Here is a 20,439-nt window from a genome sequence, read left to right as displayed (position 1 = left end):
TTTATTCTTTCTGCCAAAATGGTCAATCTCACATTTTCCTGCATTATTCTACATTTGCCAGACCTTTATTTACAATATTGAGTTAAACATAATTTCACTGCCTACATCTCAATATATTTCTGAAACATCAGGCTACTCCAAGAATTTAACTTCCTCAATAACTCAAATTTGTCAGCAATCTTTTAATTCATAGAAAGAAATTGCAATGAGCACTGATTTATAAAACACCACAGCTTTCAAACAATTTTCTACTTGAAACTCTCAACAGTTGAAACAAAAGGAATCCTCAGCTAATCTTCATCAAGACAAATTGTAATACAGTTCAATAGATTTGACAGTTTTCAGTATGACATCTGGTGATATTATCAAAGTAAATTCAATCTGCATACCTGAATATTCTCTTGTATTGTATCTGCTAACATATCACAAAAGAATTCTGTATAATGCTGTCAACTGGAGTTTTATTTCTTCAAACATGAACTCCACCAGTAAAGGAGGCCTTAATGTACAAGGTATGCATGGGAGGGCAGTTTATATGGCTTACGTCATCATTTCAAGCAGTTTATATTTGAAGGTAACTTTATCATATCCTAGATTTGTTCACCACAGAATGGAAGTGATCCTCTCAAGGAAACACGTCACATCGAAACAAATTCTAACAGTACAGAGAATGTACAAAACATGAAAAAGGCACCATGCTTAAATATTCAAGCTCCTTGACAGTTCAATAGCATAAACTAGTTATCCACCTTGGTAATTAATCGACAACCATTTAAGTTTCATTCATATTGTGATGCATTAAAACCAAATGGGGTAACTTCAATTAACACACTGGCCCTTTCATCGATATGGAACTGCAAACTATTGACTTGATCTGAATCACTGCTGACATGCACATTGGCTTCATTTGTGAAATCAAGAATAGGTCTTATTCTGTTTGTCTCCATTATATTTTTTTTAAAAAAGACACAGCAAAGAATCTGAACAATACAGAGCCCTGCAGAGGTCCATTTATAATCAGACTCCAATCAAATCCACTTAGCAAAAATAAACAACTTTTTGCTAATGTGATTTGAACCAATTACATATCCAGTGTAATAACTCTTCTTCAGCAGCAGTATTTCAATTTTCTTTAAACTGCTAGCAATTAACATGATGTACCCATGAAATAAGAATCAAATAAAATCCATTTTTCATTGTTAAATAGGAAGCAACTCATAACATTACTTCATGTCTATTACAGAGAGCTTTGTGATGAACTATCTTATCTGATACAAAAATATGGACAGCACATAGTTGAAGATCTTCTGATTTGATTGCGAAAATGCTACCAGTTTTGTATGTCACTACTATTTTGTGCATATAAAGAAACTTCATCATAATACAAAACAAAGTTCCTCACATTTATTATCAAGTCTATAAACAAAAGGGAATAAATTACACAAGGTGATCAAACACTTTCAAGCTGTTTTTGAAGGTAACAATGACTAAAATACTTCAGTGGGAAGGAGTTGAGAGTGGAGAAGCAAGATGACAAGGAACTAGTGATTAATGCCTGATCCCAATGGAGGAAAACCCATAGTAGACAATAAATGGATGAGCAAGTAATGATGAATGTGATGGAGAACTCGGAATTAGATTGACTTTGGAAGGACTTACAGAACAAAGAAAGCAAGTCAAAAGATAGCAATGGAAATGCAATGAAGATCAGTCAGCTAAGGCATAATATCTTGGCTGGCTTTTATGTTGATTGGGGTGCAAATAATGAACTCATAGATAAATCTGGGAATTAAGAAATCAGTAAAACAGGACATTACATAAATTGAGTTCAAAGTGATTAATATCCAAACAACAGTATTATTGATATTGGGAATAATATTTTGAGATGTGGAAGTAGAAATTCTGGGAAATGGACTGCATGTGAGTTATACAGCTATCATAGAATCCCTACAGTGTGGAAGCAGGCTATTTGGACCATTGAGTCCACATCGACACTCTGAACAGCATCCTACCCAGACCCACTCCTATAACCCTACATTCCCCATGGCTAACCTGCATATCCTGGACACCATGGGCAATTTAACATGCTCAATCCACCTACCCTGCACATCTTTGGACAATGGGAGGAAACCCACACAGACAGAAGGAGAACATGCAAATTCCACATCGTCACTAAGGCTGGAATTAAACCCAGGTCCCTGGTGCTGTGAGGCAGCAATGCTAACTACTGAGCCACCGTGGTACCCATCATGGTCAGTTAAGATATAGAAATTATACAATACCAGGTTGATCTTCAACAGGAACCCAATGAGTAGATTGATTGAAATGTGAGGAGTCAAGATTTTCCAATGGATGCTAAATAGGATGGTTTCCTTCTGAAACAAGTTATGACAATAGACAATAGGTGCAGGAATAGGCTATTCTGCTCTACGAGCCTGCACCATCATTCAATATGATCATGGCTGATCATCCTCAATCAGTATCCTGTTCCTGTCTTATCCCCATAACCCTTGATTCCACTATCCTTGAGAGCTCTATCCAGCTCTTTCTTAAATGAATCCAGAGACTGGGCTTCCACACAGCCATCACTCTCTTGGTGAAGAAGTTTCTCCTCATCTCTGTCCTAAATGGTCTACCCCGTATTTTTAAGCTGTATCCTCTAGTTCAGCACTCACTCATCAGAGGAAACATGTTTTCTGCTTCCAGAGTGTTCAATCCTTTAATAATCTTATATGTCTCAATCAGATCCCCTCTCAGTCTTCTATACTCAAGGGTATACAAGCCCAGTCACTCCAGTCTTTCAGTGTAAGGTAATCCCGCCATTCCAGGAATTGACCTCGTGAACCTACGCTGCACTCCCTCAATAGCCAGAATGTCTTTCCTCAAATTTGGAGACCAGAACTGTACACAGTATTCCAGGTGTGGTCTCACCAGGGCCCTGTACAGCTGCAGAAGAACCTCTTTGCTTCTATGCTCAATCACTCTTGTATATGAAGGCCAGCATGCTATTAGCCTTCTTCACTACCTGCTGTACCTGCATGCTTATCTTCATTGACTGGTGTACAAGAACACCCAGATCTCTCTGTACTGCCCCTTTACCCAAATTGATTCCATTTAGTAATCTGTCTTCCTGTTCTTGCCACCAAAGTGGATAGCCATACATTTATCCACATTAAACTGCATCTGCCATGCATCTGACCACTCACCTAACTTGTCCAGGTCACCCTGTAATCTCCTAACATCCTCATCAAATTTCACCCTGCCACCCAGCTTAGTATCATCAGCAAATTTGCTAATGTTATTGCTAATACCATCTTCTATATCATTAACATATATTGTAAAAAGCTGCGGTCCCAGTACTGATCCCTGTGGTACCCCACTGGTCACTGTATTCCATTCCAAAATTGAGCCATTTATCACTACTCTTTGTTTCCTATCAGCCAACCAACTTTCAATCCAAGTTAGTACTTTGCCCCCAATGCCATGCGCCTTAATTTTGCTCACTAACCTCCTATGTGGGACTTTATCAAAAGCTTTGTGAAAGTCCAGGTACACTACATCTACTAGATCTCCCTCATCCATCTTCAGTGTTACATTCTCAAAAAATTGACCGATCCTGTTACTACTATCCAGATGTGTCGTAATTTCATCCTTTATAATAGACTCCAGAATCTTTCCCACCACTACCTGGTCTATAATTTCCTGCTTTCTCTCTCCCACCTTTCTTAAAAAGTGGTACAACATTAGCCACCCTTCAATCCGCAGGAACTGATCCCGAATCTAACGTACTCTGGAAAATAATCACCAACACATTCACGATTTCTCGAGCCACCTCCTTCAGTACCCTGGGATGTAGACCATCAGGCCCCGGGGACTTATCAACCTTCAGACCGAACAGTATCTCCAACACCAATTCCTGGCAAATATAAATTCCCTTAAGTTCAGGTCCTTCAGCCACTGTTACCTCAGGGAGATTGCTTGTGTCTTCCCCGGTGAACCCAGATCTGAAATACCAATTCAATTCTTCTGCCATTTCTTTGTTTCCCGTAATATATTCCCCTGTTTCTGTCTTCAAGGGCACAATTTTAGTCTTTACCATTTTTTTGCCTTTCACATACCTCAAATACTTTTACTATCCTCCTTCACTGAAAATTCATTCAAATCATCAGAAGTGATGTCGGTATAGTGTTAAGTGGCGAGTAATAAAAAGGCCTAGATTCAAATCTTACAATGATACCTGGTTGAATTTAAAGTGAACTCATAAGTTAAGAACGGAAAGTCTGTTTCAGTAGAGCATGAGATTCTTTTTTGTTGTAATTACCAATATGTTTCACTAATACCCTTTATGGAAAGGAGCCTGATGTCTGACTTAACTAATCTACACGTACAGCAATGTGATTGACTCTGAATTGCCCTCTGAAATGGTGTAACACACCACTCGGTTCAAGGGCAATTAAGGATGAGCAACAAATGCTGATCTTGCCCATGATACCTATATCCAAAGAACAAATAAAGAAAAAGCTTTGACTCTGAAATTGTTGAACTTTGGCACCACTGTAATTATGGTGCGTGTGCTAATGGTCTATGTGCCTATTTGTGGGAATTGGAACATGAAGTGATGTACACAAACTTTCATAAGATACAAAGCAAAGAAGCAAACCATTTAGCCTGATCAGTCTACATCAGCATCACTGCAACACAGCCTCCTGCTATTTATCTTCATCTAAATCAATCAGAATAACCTCCATTCACTTCTTCCTTATCTGCTTATATAGTCTCCCCTAAAACCTATTCACACAGTTTAGTTCACCTCCTACTTTAGTAGTGAGTTCCATATTCCTGCCACTCAATGGATTAAGATGCTTCTTCGGAATTCCCTCCTGGATTTTGTCACACTTTCACATAAAATGCCCTCTTTCCCACAAGTGAAAACACTCTTTCACATTATGTCAATGCTTCAGTGCAATCTGTACCATTCCCCTGGAAATATTGCCAAAAGTATAATCATGTTCATCCCCATTAAAAACAGAGATGAAGGCAAATTTATTGGCTCCATTAATTTCTACTTGTGGGAGTGCTGTTGCAGAACAGTGATGGTGGGCTCAAGCAATTGCAAAGGTTAATTCTGAACACAGCATTTAAAGATTGCTAGGGTATTAAAAGTGAATTATCTTTATTAAATAATTGTTCACTTTATGATTATGGAAGACTGACGTTATTATATTTGCTACAATTTCTGGTCATTATATTTATTAATAATTATGTCAAAGTTACAGTTTCTACATTTATTTCTACAAAATAACCACTATTAATGACATAAAGTTCACAACATATCCAGATTGACAGATAAACATTGAAACATTGAATCTCAGAGCAGGAGGCAGCTAGATGGTCCTTTGAGCCAATTCCACCATTCAACATTGTCATGGCTGATCATGCAACTCAGTACCTGTTCCTACTTTCTCTTCAATCCTTTTATTATTTTTCTTGAAGGTCTTCAATGTTTTACCTGCAACAGTTTTCTTCACTCTCTGGGTGAAGAAATGTCTCCTCATATCTGTCCTCAAAGGCAGTCTCCTTATCTTTAGAGTACAGCCCCCAGTAATTAACAGTATCCTTCCTGCATCTACTCTGTCTAACCTTGTTAGAATTGCAAAGGTTTCTATAAAATCACACTCATTGTTCTAAACTCCATTGAATATAGTCCTACCTGATCCAATTTCTCATCATACATCATTCCTGCCATCCCAAGAATCAATCTGATAAACCTTCTTTGCATTCCTTCAATAGCCAGAACATCCTTCCTCAGATGAGGGGACTAAAACTGCACACAATATTCCGTGTGTGAAATAATGCTGGTATTCCCTCATCAAGTCACCCTTTATTAACATATGGAAAGTCCTTGACACTCATCCATCTCCTGCAGAGCCAGCTCTCAGAGTAAACAGAATGTCTGATACTCCTACTTACATTTTCAGCGCAGAGGTCAGTCCCCTCCCTAACATGAAATAGAGAGTACTTTACCACTGATCCAGTTCCCTCAGAGTCAGCTTTCAGAGCGAACAGAATCTCAGACATTCCTTTTTTTTTAATCTTCCGGATAGCTGAGTAGGACTTCACACATGCAGCCAGTTCCTAACTGAAAAATGTTGAGCCAATCTAAGTGAATCTTTCTCTATCCATTTCACCCTATCAAGCTTGGGCCTGAGTCTTTTACTACAAATAATGGTAACCAAACCAAAGTCACTCTTTAGTTACATGTGATGAATCCTTGAAACAGATCCAGCTTCCTCAGAGCCTGCTCTCAGAGTGAACAGGATGCCGGATACTACTGTTCTTATCTGTCAGCCAGGGCTCCCTAATTGGACTAGGTTAACAGCCCAAATCAGGGAATTCATATTCTATGACATCCACCTACTGACCTCATTATAGTAACCACAGACTGGCCTCACAAAGGCCCTGTATGATTTAGCAAGACATCCCTGCTCCTGTATTGAAATCATGTCATGTTGAAGCCAACATATCAGTTGCCTGCTTCACTGCCAACTGCATGCTTACCTCAGTCACTAGTGCACAGGACACCAAGGGGTCTCGTTGCACCACCCCCTTTCGTAATCTATCACCATTCAGATCATGAACTATTTGCCTGTTTTCTCTATCAAAGTAGCTAACCTCATATTTATTCACATTGCACTGCATCAGCCATCTATTTCCCCACTTATTTAACCGGAAGATATGACATGTAGTTTCTTAATCTCCAAATTTGAAGATGACACAAAAATGTAATAACTGCACAGCATACATAGTACACCTGGTGTTTTCATAAATCTTTGAACACAAATGTAACAAATTGGATTAGATTTGTAGCACAAATAGGATCTTAGTTCCTTTGTATTAAAAAAAACAATCGGCAAAAGAATTGAAGTTAGTTCGAATAAATTTTCGAACTTGATTACAATAACTCATTTCACATTTGGAAAATTGTTAAATATGTATTTCATAAAAGAAAAGTAATTCAAAATGTTACAGACTGTCAATTGCTCGAATGTCTCAAAGGTGACTGATTAGAAAATGTTTATGTTAAGATTTCTGATACGTGTTAGTTCTTTGGATCGCATTCATTATTGTTGTGGCATATAACGACTAGTTTACAGAAAAAAATAACAGTTTGGGTAGAGATGGTGGACCATCAGAGCAAACAAGTGTCTTCAAAATTAGTGTTAATAATGCTCTTGCACCCAAATTCCCGGCCTGTGTATGTTATTTTTTAAACCTTTGCATACAATGGTCAGCATGGGCTCTTGTGGTACAAGGTAATGTCCCTTCCTTGACCTAGGAGGTCCATGTTCAAGTTGATTTAAAAACCATTTATAATGGTCAGCATACTTATATAAATCTGCTTGAGTGCCATTCAAACTCAAACTCAAACTAAATTCTTGCTTTGATGAAATCTATGAAAATACCAAATATGACTAAGAAAACAACTGTCAATCCAAATGGAAGGAGTTCAATTGTAAAAGTTCATTGGGATGACTTGTGGTGTAGTGGTTGCCTCTGAGTCAGAAGCACTAAATTCAAATCCGACTCCAGGACATGATGGCAATGGAAAGTGCATTTATGATGCTGCCACGTTGGTCAGCTATGTGTTGGGAAGAAAATTGGAGCCTTGACCAACATAGCTCCAGAATAGGCTCCAGTTGGTTGAACAGCTGACATGCCAACAGCAAAATGTAGGATTGCTTTCCTGGCTGGGGTGAATTCAGGACCAGCCTCCTTGCCCTTCCCGAGGCGGATGTTCCACTGCTGGGGATCAAACCTGCCAACAATCAAGGAATTCAACAAGAAGGAATGTTCATATTAGAGATCATGCAGGAACACTTACTGTAATCTATTGGACAAATCTAATGTTGTGAATCTTTAAAGCAACATAATATTGGATAGCCTAACTTGAGCTTTAAAATATTCCAAGAATCCCCTGCAAAATATATAGTTCCTCTCCACTTGATTCATAATTACCTTGCACCACAATTTGGAAGGATTTGTGTAATGTATATTTCACAACTTTGGAACAATGCTTACCATATCAATCCAAGAATCAGAGAAACAATGGGTACTGGATATCAAAAAGAAAAGAGAAAGCATAAAAATTACATTAATAGTACATAACACATAAGTGTGATACTATCTATCCCGCTTTTCAATCCTATTTATTATCAGGGGAAATTTGAAAATAATTGATAGAACGATTTTGGGGCATTGCTATATTTTGCATGGGCCTGATTATCATATGCCTTGGCTGTGCCTGTGTTGCTCGAGTTGAAGTTTTGGAAGTGGGATGTAAAACAGCAAAAAACAAAGTAAAATCAAGTGTTATCAGGCAGCTCTCATGTGGCTGGTACAACTCTGGAAGATGTCCACCTATCAAACCATTATCAGAAAGGGGAACAAATTGTGAATAAACTGTGAAGAGCACAATTTTCCTCTTCTGTTGATGTAAAGCAAAAACATTCTCTGTGAAATTAAAATAAGATATAAGCTATTATACAGTTTCAATGTACTGTCATATGTGCCTAAATTGTTCTGCTCTGCTAATTAGCTTGTGTCATTCTGAAATATTTGCATTTAAAAGAATTAGTAATATTGTAATAATCATTGGTAGGAAACTGGTGTATTTCAATTGTGATTTCTTGTCATCTTATCTCTATGGGCTCTGTTGATAGGCTGCAAATTTTGTTCCTTTCTGATTTTCTCTTTTCCCTAAAAGTAAGTGCACACTCCATTCCTACATTTAATTTTTCTTTTAAAATCTCTGATTATGTTTCTTTTCTCTTTGGACTTTCAGGCACCTGCCCTCACAACCACAAATGCTACCCTTCTGCTTTCTCTGCAAAGCCCTGTGAAGATTCAACTTAATCTTTACCAAGTCACAGCTGTGTGACTAAAACTGCTGAATTTCCAAAATGAGTGGGAGTCAAATGTGCACTCCGCTCATCCATTCATCGCTATTTTGATTCTTTTTCTGACCATTGTTGCTTCTTGTCATTACCAGTTGAATGGGAAGTGAAGGGTAGGTAATGGCTTAGTTCTACTGTTGCCTGACTGCCTACTCCACTGCCACTCTCTCACCACCCAACACCTAGAGGAAGAACATCTCATCTTCCACCTTGGAACACTTCAACCCCAGGGCATCAATGTGTACTTCACCAGTTTTCTCATTTCCCCACCCCCACTGTACCCCAGTTCCAACCTTCCAGCTCAGCACCATCCTCATGACCTGTCCTACCTGCCAATCTTCCTTCCCACTAATCCACTCCAGCCTCCTCTCTGACCTATCACCTTCATTCCCACCTCCATTCTCCTATTGTACTCTTGGCTACCTTCTCCTCAGCCCCACTCCCTTCCCATTTATCTCTTCACCCTGGAGGCCCCCGGCCTTCATTCCTGATGAAGGGCTTTTGCCCAAAAAGTCGATTTTCCTGCTGCTTGGATGCTGCCTGACCTGCTGTGTTTTTTCAGCACCACTCTAATCTGGACTATTATTCCAGAGATGCAGGCAATATTTTCTGACACCAGAAAGTTAAATTTCAATACAGTAGAAATCTCAATTAAGAATTTTATGGTGAGCATGAAACCAAGGTTATCTTTTGTCAAAATCCATCTGGTCCTTTAGAGATGGAAACTACTGTCCATCCCTGGTTTGACCTAAATGCGACACCAGACCACAGCAATGTGGTTGATTCAGCTACCTTCTGAAATGTATCAGGTGTTAAAAACAGAAAAAAAGGATAAAATCGACAGACCACCTGACATTAACTCAGGAAAAAGGAACAGCAAATGGACCGCAGCAGTTCAAGAAGGCAGTTCACAACTACCTTTTCAATTGCAATGAAAAATGGGCAATAAATACTAGCGCAGCTAGTAATGTCCACATCCTGTAAGTTAATGAAAATAAATGAAAATGTAGCCAATTTATCAGTGCACTTAATATAGTGTAGTGCTAATGTTCATGTGAATATTATTCAAACTTATCTTTCTCGGTCTTGTGAGTTGAATGCACTAAACACCTGCCTATCTACAGATCTCTAGCCATTGAATTTCCTTCAGACCTTAAAAGTCAAGGCTTCAGAAGTAATTTTCTCTTAGCTTCCTTGTGAAAATTACAATGAATTCTTTACCCTGTAAAGGCCTTCTGATAGCACCTCCAGTAAAGCAGCCCTGAGTAACTGATGGGTGTGCAAATTGACCTAATTTTGCATGCCTGTGCCACAGCGGTAGCATCCCTACCTCTGAGCCACAAGATGCATATTCAAGTCCTACCTTCTCCAAAGTTGAGCAATAACATCTCTGAGTAAAAAGTAAGGTCTGCAGATGCTGGAGATCAGAGCTGAAAATGTGTTGCTGGTTAAAGCACAGCAGGTCAGGCAGCATCCAAGGAACAGGAAATTTGACGTTTCGGGCCAGAGCCTTTCCTGATGAAGGGCTCTGGCCCGAAACATCGAATTTCCTGTTCCTTGGATGCTGCCTGACCTGCTGTGCTTTAACCAGCAACACATTTTCAGCAATAACATCTCTGAACAGGTTGATTAGAAGATGTCTAACCCAGGTGACAGCAGATGATTGATGTTTATGGTGCACCGGATTGGTGAGTGGCTTCTTAGAAGATCTAACCAAATTTATGTTAATTAGTCCTATTTTCTCTTTGCTTTCCATTTTGCAGTGTGGTGATGCCAACAATGCTAAACAAATTCAATAATACAAATAGACATGAATATCACATGAAAACAAAATAAATCTTAGACTTTTGGCTCATGTTATTCATTTTGCTAAGTAGTACGTATTTCAACAGAATACAGCCTTATGTACATCATTTAATGAATTCTGGAAGATTATAAGCTGCTGCTGGCTATTAGTGTTATTTCACATATGTGATTTTTTTTTGATTTTCACACATGAATAGTATTAGTCCTGTGGGCAGTAAAATAACCAGGCCTGCCTACAGACTAAGCCACTTAAGTGAAATACATGGAAAATGTTCTCATTTTATCTGCTTCCTGTCAGCAGTTAACACAAGTACATATTATCTGCAGCAGTCGTCCATGTAATGTCCTAAAAATTTCTATGTATGAATTCTGAAGCAAAAAATATAAAAAGACTATACATTAATCAAAAAGATTAAAGAACAAAAACGATATATTATTTTGTGTTTGACGTTAATTTTGCAGCAAAGAACAAATACAAACAAAAAAATTGCTGCAGAAAATAGCGACAATTTTATTGTAGTGCCTGTGATGTGATAATTTTTCAAAGTCCACCATAATGACAGGCCATTATGCCCTTTTCACAGATGTCAAACATTTTCCAGCTTTTACCAGTAAAATAGTCAACCACACATTTTATCACAATTTCTCTGTGTTATTACATGTGTTGTTATATGTGTTTGCTGTGGACACTAATGGACTATTTTAGCATAATGCCATTCTCAAATCTAAGGGCCATACCCCTGTGGTTTGTTTCTGTGCTATTTAACAAGGTCTATAGAATGCTCTCCTGTCGTTGCTCTGAACATATCAACAACTTGTGCCACCTACAGTGTATACATGCTGTTTAGCTTACTTACAGACAATAGAGACTGTTGTTCAATCTCAGGGAACGATGAATGGTAACTAAATGAACTGTCTGACTTGATTTGGTTTAAGATTCTCTTTATTTAGTACATCACACAGATAAAAGATTAAGTATGTGTGATTTTTTTTTACATCTCATCCTCGTTGACCGCAGTTTTACTCTTAACATTTTCCCACAATTGATAGTTCCATGTAAAGTTGATTTCAACTTCGCTATCCAAAGGCACATTGGAGACATTTATCCAAAGGATTTTGGAGTTCAAAGCGAAAGACAAGAAAGTGACAGAATGGAATGTGTAATCTTAGAGTGGCTGGCTTTACTGAAACTACACTGAATATGATACTAGGTCTGGAAAGAGCGAGAAGGGCATAGTGTTTCCTATTGATGGGTAGTAGAAATCAACTGCTGAAACCATGAAGACATGGCTGAAAGTTGCAGAGGCCAGAAATAGCAGTGTAGCACCACATGCCTGGATTCAATGCTGGAAATGATTTAATGACCAAATCAGGTCAGGAAAGGTGAGTATAATAGGACATCCAAATTAATCCTGATGTGTGATTTACACCAACCTCCATATCCTATATTCTCAAGCTAGCATCAACACATCACTTCTCAACATACTCAGTAGACATAGCCAATGACTTCTGTCCATACACTTCCCCAATCTGTCTGTCCGTCTCTGACATTTACATATTAAACAATGTCATGGGTCCTCACAATATCATTCTCATTAAATGATCTCCATCCTTTATTCTTCCTCATAATGTTTCTCGTTTCCCATTAGGCAGGAGAGGAGCACAGAACACATCGATTCCGCAGAGAATTGCAAATGACCTTCAATCATCTTACACTGCAAAGGTGGCCTTACTAAACATAACCAGAATTTCACTGTGCTTCACTATCAGAGATAGATGTCTCCCAGTCCACTTGATATTGGAGTTAAATACTGGATTGTCACATGATATGTGACACTCAGTCATAATGATTTGATGTTAACAGAGACTGAAATATTCTTACGTGCATTATGAATGCTAAGAATGTTCTCACCCTGACATTATAAATTCATGTCCTCAATCTCCCACAGGTGCTTCAAGTGTTGGTTTGGAGGGATGTTGATAGTGATCCTTCAGAGGAGGTCATTCTCTTAAGGATGCATTGTCACAGGACTAAAGTACCATCTCATGTTTCTCATGTAGTGCACAGGAGACTTACATGAAGTAGCTCAGCCCTATGATAACGTTATGGTGTCAATATGCCTCCGGGAGAAAGTGAGGACTGCAGATGCTAGAGATCAGAGCTGAAAATGTGTTGCTGGAAAAGCGCAGCAGGTCAGGCAGCATCCAAAGAGCAGGAGAAAAATTCCTGAAGAAGAGCTTATGCCCGAAACGTCGATTCTCCTGTTCTTTGAATGCTGCCTGACCTGCTGTGCTTTTCCAGCAATACATTTTCAGCTCTCAATATGCCTCCAGCCTGGGTGGGAATGTATAGGTTGCTTTGCAGCCATATGACGAGAGGGAATTTTGTACAGGACCAGATACCAGCTCTCAAGTACCTCACTTCTCAGTGGAATAAAGAATTATAGATGGCTTTTACCTGGTGATACACACTTAACTCATCAACAATTGATGGTGGCGGAAGAAACAACCTGTGGAGACCTCACATTGGAGGCCACAGTGGATTCCAAGCTGTATTTAGCTGGATTCTGATGCTGAATCTTAGGGCATATTGACAAAGCGGATGTTTCTGGAACAGCAGTAAAGAAAGAACAACATGCTGGCAGAAAATTTTATATGCACACTTGCTTTCTGATGATTTCTTTAACCATGGGAAGAGGGGTCATCTGCATGGGGCATCAGATTTCGCACTTAGTAACCCAGGTGCTGCCTCAAGTCCAGATGATAGATTCTGCTACTTACAGATTCCAAAACCTGGAAGATGAAGCAGTCAAATTTGGATCAGAGCAGGCCAACTTTATGAAGTTACAAGGATGCGCCAACCCAAAATGTAAGGCAGAGACAGGGCAATGATGAATAGCCACACTTTGATCTGTAATACAGCATTAGAACAATAAACTTCCTTTTCATTTCTCAGCCAAATAAATATTAATAGTTTCTCTACTTTCCCATGTTGCCAAGTTTTATTTGCTGCAGACAAGCAAGAGGCAGGGAAAAGTTTTATTTGCTTCCAGTTAAGTGACATAGGCAGTAATAAAACAAGAAATGATGTTGAGAAGGATGGGAAAGGATAGTTGCTTGTAGCACAACTCTGTGTTGAGGGAAATTTGGCTTTGGTTTGTGGAAGAGGTGAGGTATTGGGAATGGGGATCGCCCTTGCAGATGTGAATCTTGAAACAGTGACTAACAGTGCTGCTTCCTTGTCTGTACCAGATTCCACCTCTTCCTTCTTGGACTGTCTGAAAAAGTTTGTTGCTTCAAGCAACATAAATATGTGATGTTGTGTGAAGAGCGGTATACAATGGGCTTTCTGGAGGCTCTGACTAGCACATATTGAAGGCCGTGTGTAAATCTGTTCAGCACCTTCAGTGCATCTAGGAGAAAGCGAGGACTGCAGATGCGGGAGATTAGAGTCAAGAGTGTGATGCTGGAAAAGCACAGTAGGCCAAGCAGCATCCAAGGGACAGGAGAATTGACATTTTGAGCAAAAGGACTTTGATGAAGGGCTTTAGCCTGAAACGTCGATTCTCCTGCTCCTCAGATGCTGCCTGGCCTGCTGTGTTTTTCCAGCACCACACTCTCGATGACCTTCAGTGCATCATCAGCTTACTGATCACATCTCTGGTGACATGGCTAACCTTGCAACACTCATTTGAATGGACACTTTACTCACATCATGTTAAACAACAGCATTGTAATCAGAAAATAGGAGACTGGTGGCAGCATAGAAGGAAGCCATTCAGCCAATGCATTCATGCTAGACTTCTACAATACCAACTCGACCAGCCTCATTCTGTACCCTTTCTCCAAAGGCCTGCACTTCTCCACTCTTCTGGTACTTATCCAACTCTGTTTTGAAAGCTGTGATTGTATTGTCTTTTACCAGACTCGCAGGGATTAATTCATAACCACTCACTGTGTCCCCAAGTTCAATCTAATGTCACGTAGTTCTTTGAGGCAACTACCTTAAATTGGTATGGTCTGGTTCTTGAACCTTCTGCCAATAAGAACAGTTTCTCTCTAACTACATTGTTCAAACCCCTGATAATATTATACTGCTGCACCAAATTTCCTTTGAACAAATCTCCTTCTAAAGTTCTCTTTTCAAAGAACAGTCCCAGTTTCTCCAATCTACCTAAACAATTGAAGTCTCTCCTGCTTAGAACTATTTTTGTCAATACTTTCTGTACTCTACCTAAGGCCTCCAAGTCCTTCTGAATATATAATGCCCCATTTGAGACTGATTCAAATTTTGTATTGACCCATCCTGGATTCCAGGCGCTATTGCTTTGAAGTCTGCATGCCTTTCTCCAGTTTCTCCACCTGACCAGTCATCATCAGCAATTCGTGCATGTATACTCTCATATTTGTCTATTCTTGAAGGTCCTTTAGACTTGTAGTCTTGCCTGTCTTGTTCTTCCTCCCAAAATATATCTCCTTAAACTTCTCTGTGTTAAATTACATCAGTTAATTATTTACAGTTTACCGTATTTCATGATATCACGGTTAAAGCTTCTTCAAGGTCCAATTCATCTGAGGTTTTCATGCAAACTGCAGACTAACAGCAGCTTCAGTACAATACAAACCATGCCATTTTTAATTTTGTAAAAGCAAAAATATAAATTTGCATTACAGGTACAAGTAACAATTTTACTCCAGCAAAATAAGTAGGGCATGTTGGCCCTAGTTCTGCCAGGCAACCGAAGAGAGAAAAAAATCCATAGAGTGTCTTTGAATTATGTCCCTCGATAGAGGAAGGATCAGTGCAGTTTCTATGTTAATTTCTCAGTGATGTTGCTTTGTGATAGGCCAACACATGGAATAATTTTAGCAAACTGCATAGGAAAAATGTATTTACATTTCCTCACAATGTAGTTTGTTCAAGAACATATGCAAGATCTTTAACTGAGAAATAAGCCCTCACCTAACAATTCAAACAATAAGCCCAATCAAAATGGACAACTATGATTCAGTTAACATCAACTTTAACACTACACTGGTGCAAATTGTATGATACAATGTTGTCAATGAGTAGAATTCCACAGTTTTGTGTAACTAAAGAGAGATATTGGAAAGGGTAATCTTGAAATTAGTGATTGGGAATACTTACAGATTCCAAATTGGGAGATGAATTTCTTGAAGTTGCTGTAAAGAGACATGATCTTTTTTTAAAAAATCACCTGAGTCTAACTTAAACGTTTAAAGAAGATGCTTTGTTAAGAAAAGGTACTGGACAAACAACAATAAAGACCAATGAGCTTGAATGAATCTTGTAACCTGGAGAACTTCCAAACAGAGATCCCACAACCTCTCAGTGGTTCCAGTTTGAGTGAGATAAAAAAGTTGCACTTTTTTTTAAACTCACAGGAAATTTGACCTGCCAGAACAGTAACCAATCTTTAACTCATTTTTTTTCCTTGCAATACCTTTCAGCAACCTATATGAGCTGAAAACCTACCAAAAGTCATTTTAACCACCCAGTAATAGTTTGTAAAGAGGATTTTCTTGGAATGTACCTCATTACCTGAAGCAAAGGGAATTCAACTTGCAGAAGACACCCTAATGTCAAGAACTTGTGCATGCAGAATGACTTTGGAATCAGACCAGCATTTGGGAAACTGTGATTCAGTGTTTACGCTTGAGTCATTTATAATTTGGCCAAAGTACCTCACAGTTAACATCTACAAAGTTTTCTGTTTTTGCTTTTTCTCTTGGCGGGAGGGGGCAGAGGGGGTGTATAAGGTATAGTATATGCGCATTATCCAATCTGGCAATTAACTTTGCATCTTTTTTAAATTTGGTTTATGATAATAAACCATTTCTTAATTGTAGGTTAATGAAACCTGGCTAACTTGTTCTTGAATTCCACACTGTCCAAGAGCAAATAATTGGCCATTTCGCCAACCTGATTCAACTTTAAATCTGTTGTGACCAGCTGACGAATGGGATTAGAAAGGGAACAGAGAACATGTTTAACTTTGATCAAAACAAAGTAATAAACTTTAGAAAGTAAAATCTTAAGATGCCTAGAGGACAGTTTTAAATCTCTACTTCTGGTGACAAAAAAAGCGATTTGATTGTCATTTACCATAAAACTTTCTCGACGTTGCAAGAGGAGCAAACCTCCTCATATAAAATTAAACAACATTGCATGGAAGGATCTCAGTTCGCATCAATCAAGAACCTACAGCCCAACTGCTCTCCATCTCAGTTTCCACACATCTGTTAGCCGTCCAGCAGTGTAACCAGGCCAGTCATCTCTTGTTCAAAAGAAAGCGCCTTCACAAACCACGTTTATGTTCCCCTGTTGATCAAACATCTACACCATTTCATAACGTAATTCCATTTCAGTCCAATTCTCCTGTAGCTTAAACCGATGTTTTATGCTGAATATTCCAACTGATATTTAATAATGGAAAAAAATGACTATCTGAAGGCATAAAGAAAGGCAATTCTTTGCTGAGCTTAGTTTTGGGATCTGGTGGTCACAATAGTTATCTAATGAAATTGTGAAACATTGAAGACTTGAATTATCCTTTCTGTTTCTAGTCAATAACTTAGATGGGGATGATTGAGCTGCACAGATTAGATCATAAAAACCAGTCCAACACTAGCACATGTATAGATATGTTTATTACAATTTCTCAACTGGAAACTGTCACTGTGTATATAGCACATGAAATGCACTGGTCTCCCGCAACACCATATTTTCCTTCAAAGGCTTAGAATTCATTATATGACCTTACGTCAATTAAAAGTGTGGAGAGTAATTTGCATTCTTATGCACATAAAATTAACACTGCTGGAGTTGTCAATACAGGACTGAAATAGTCTTTGAAAGAATAAATGTATTTTCTTATGACATAATTTGGTACCATCGGAAGATGATTGAAGTAAACTGAGTGAAACAGAAGCCATTTCCTGCCTACATGTGGTGGTGAAGAGTGTCACAGATGTAATGGTAATGGAGTTATTCTCAACAGAAGTAGTATCCTCTGAAATAAAAGGAGTACATTCAGAGTTACCAACCATTGGATCTTACTCTCTGTACACCCATTAATGCATCAGACAAAGAATAATCATTTGTTATTTGCAAGTTTTTTTTAAAAAAGTGAATACCTTTTATGCTGACACAATATCAGTCAAGCATCTTCAAACACACTGAATCAATAAATAGTAGTCACAAATATTGGAAGCAATTATTATAAGGTGTTAATCACATTACGAATTCTGTGCGATGGAAATATGTCACAAACTTCTTACAGTTAATAGTCTTTTTCCTGAATATAGGAAACCAAATATGAAACTGAACTAGTAAAAAAAATGAAGCTTTACCTTTTTCCTCAACCGTCACAACAAAAATGTGAAGACAGTCCCTATTATTTAAAGATTCCTGTCATAGACAACAATAGTGGCCTGCACTACCACGGACAGCACAATATACAAAACAAAAATAGTAATATTTTATTCAGATGTCCTTTGATCAGAAGGGTGCCTCTCTGTCGAAATGGCTATCTGCCAAGAAGAATTGCATTAATAAAAATCACCAGCACTAAAGCACGGGGACAGCCAAGGCTACAACACTGCCAGCAATGTATGCAAACAAATCCAATGTTAGTCTTCTTCCAGAGATGGGTTTACTGGCCACAAAAATGCTTTAACTTTACTAATTTGTCAAAACGGGAAAAGCAACCCTTCTTTCCCCTAAAAAACAGACTTCAGTGGTGAGATTGATCCTCTCATATCTAATATACCATACAAACAATAATTACACATTGATAACAATCTGAGAGACTGAGCTGAGCATACAATACAATTAAACCTACACAGAAGGAATACACTGCAAGTCTAAAAATAAAACAAACAAACATATGAATGCATCACAACGCACTCTCTTTTCCACTCAAAACCGTCTATTCTTTCAGCCTGTTCCCGATTCCTTCACACAGCACATGGAAGTGACATTGAACAACTGGCCCTGGATGGTACGGCTTCTAACTCCGCCCCCACCAGCCCCCTTCACAGTCAGTTTAGACAAACCCAGCCACCCACCCTCCTCCCCCCCAACCACTAAGGCAGTTACAAATAAACCGGGAGCCAACACCTTGGACAGTGTCCAAGGAATATGAGCAGAGTGTAAATGAATGAATCATTCCGGCCACGGGGAGATTCCAGGGCTGTGCACGTGCCTGGATTCTGGAGAACTGAAGCAAGGGGTTCTCAACAATCACCGGGTGGGACCCTTAAAAACTGACATCGCCGGGGACATGACACAATTCGTCAACCCTCCTCGGGAAGCGGCTGGTACTGGAGGTGCGCTCCCCCGATAAAGCAACCACACACCGAAGTCAATCTCCCGGGCAGATCACTAAAGCTGCATCAAGAGCAAGTAAGCTGGGTTCCCCAGACTGCTAGAAAATGACTTTATCTACTCAAATAGCAATCCAACTACTGAGCAACAAACCAAGAGACATACAATATCTGTGCAGAGAGAACATTTCAGGCTCCGGAATGCGTTAAGGAGACAATGTTTGGAGATTAATTAGGAATAAACAATGATAGCATTGCAATGCAACGACAGAAAATATCAATGTAATGCGGACAGTGAGAATTGTGCCCAACTTTTTAAATGCATGTTATAACAAACAAGCAGTTATGGCTAAAACAAAATCATTGCAATCTCTATTTGTTGAACAGGTTGAAACAGAGAGCTGGGGTTAGCCTACCTGAGCACGGCGTTTTCTCCCTGCCTCACCGTCACGTTGTCCATGGCTTTGGGGAAGTTGCTTTCGCTGCGGCCGACCGGCTCTCCTGCGGGCACAAGGAAAAGTAACCTGAGCGCCAGCAACATCAGCCACCTGGCCGGACAAGAGCCCGGCAACTGCCGTGTGTCAGGGCCGAAGCCCCCCCTGGCCGGACACAGGACCACACACAGCCGCATGACACGTTCGACACCCCAATCGAGCCTTCGCCACACAAACACACAAAAAAATGTAGAGAGAGAGAGAGGGAGGGAGAGATAGATTGGGGGGGGGGGGGGGGGCTGACGGTCCAGCAATCTGGTGCAGGCAAAAACTCCAAAAAAAAGGCTAGATCAAATCCAAATACAAAAAGATGTCCCAATTCGTAGAGAGAGAGAAAAAATATTCTGTATCCAAACTGTCCAGAGTGGAAATGTGCCCGGTTCAGTTCACAGAGAGGAATAAAAAGTCGATGCTTCTCTTCAGCAAAGGCAATGTAAATGTAAAAACGCAACTCTCAGTCCGAGTACTTCACCCTCCCTCCCTCTCTGAAATAGAAAAAAAATGATTGTGCAAGCTTCTGTCACGGGGGGAGAAGGAGAGAGAGAGAGAGAGATGACAACAAGAATCAGTTGAAAGCCAGTGCTTTCCAAGGCGGCTGGAGCTGGAGTTCTGTATGAACAAACGGTCCTTCCCCTCTTCAGAATCGTCACCGTCCAGTATCCGCCTCCCCCAGTGACCAACATCGCGGAGTTACACTGCAACTGGACAGCAGCTCACCCCTTTTGCCTCCAGCTCTCCTCATTTAACCCTTACATTCATGTTCAAAACACCACCATCCAAAAGATAATCATATAGTTAAGCATGGCAATACAGATCCATCCATTAACATCATTCAG

General features: G+C 39.4%; 1 protein-coding gene across 4 annotated transcripts in view; it reads right to left on the bottom strand.

Moving 5' to 3' along the window:
- Window positions 1-20,165, bottom strand: part of opcml (opioid binding protein/cell adhesion molecule-like) — a 1,024,953-nt gene extending 1,004,788 nt beyond the window's left edge. For 2 of the 4 annotated variants that reach the window (XM_060847054.1, XM_060847056.1), the window contains exon 1: window positions 19,526-20,165. In XM_060847054.1, coding sequence (XP_060703037.1) covers window positions 19,526-19,740 — 215 coding nt within the window. In that variant the 5' untranslated portion in view covers window positions 19,741-20,165. The remainder of the gene's footprint in view (window positions 1-19,525) is intronic. The other 2 variants (XM_060847055.1, XM_060847057.1) reach the window with 2 other exon arrangements.
- Between the last annotated feature and the right edge of the window lie 274 nt (window positions 20,166-20,439).

The sequence above is a fragment of the Hemiscyllium ocellatum genome, chromosome 29 (assembly GCF_020745735.1).
Source record: "Hemiscyllium ocellatum isolate sHemOce1 chromosome 29, sHemOce1.pat.X.cur, whole genome shotgun sequence".
NCBI lineage: Eukaryota > Metazoa > Chordata > Chondrichthyes > Orectolobiformes > Hemiscylliidae > Hemiscyllium > Hemiscyllium ocellatum.
Note: the sequence above shows the minus strand (reverse complement) of the source record. Positions and strands in the feature narration are given on the sequence as shown.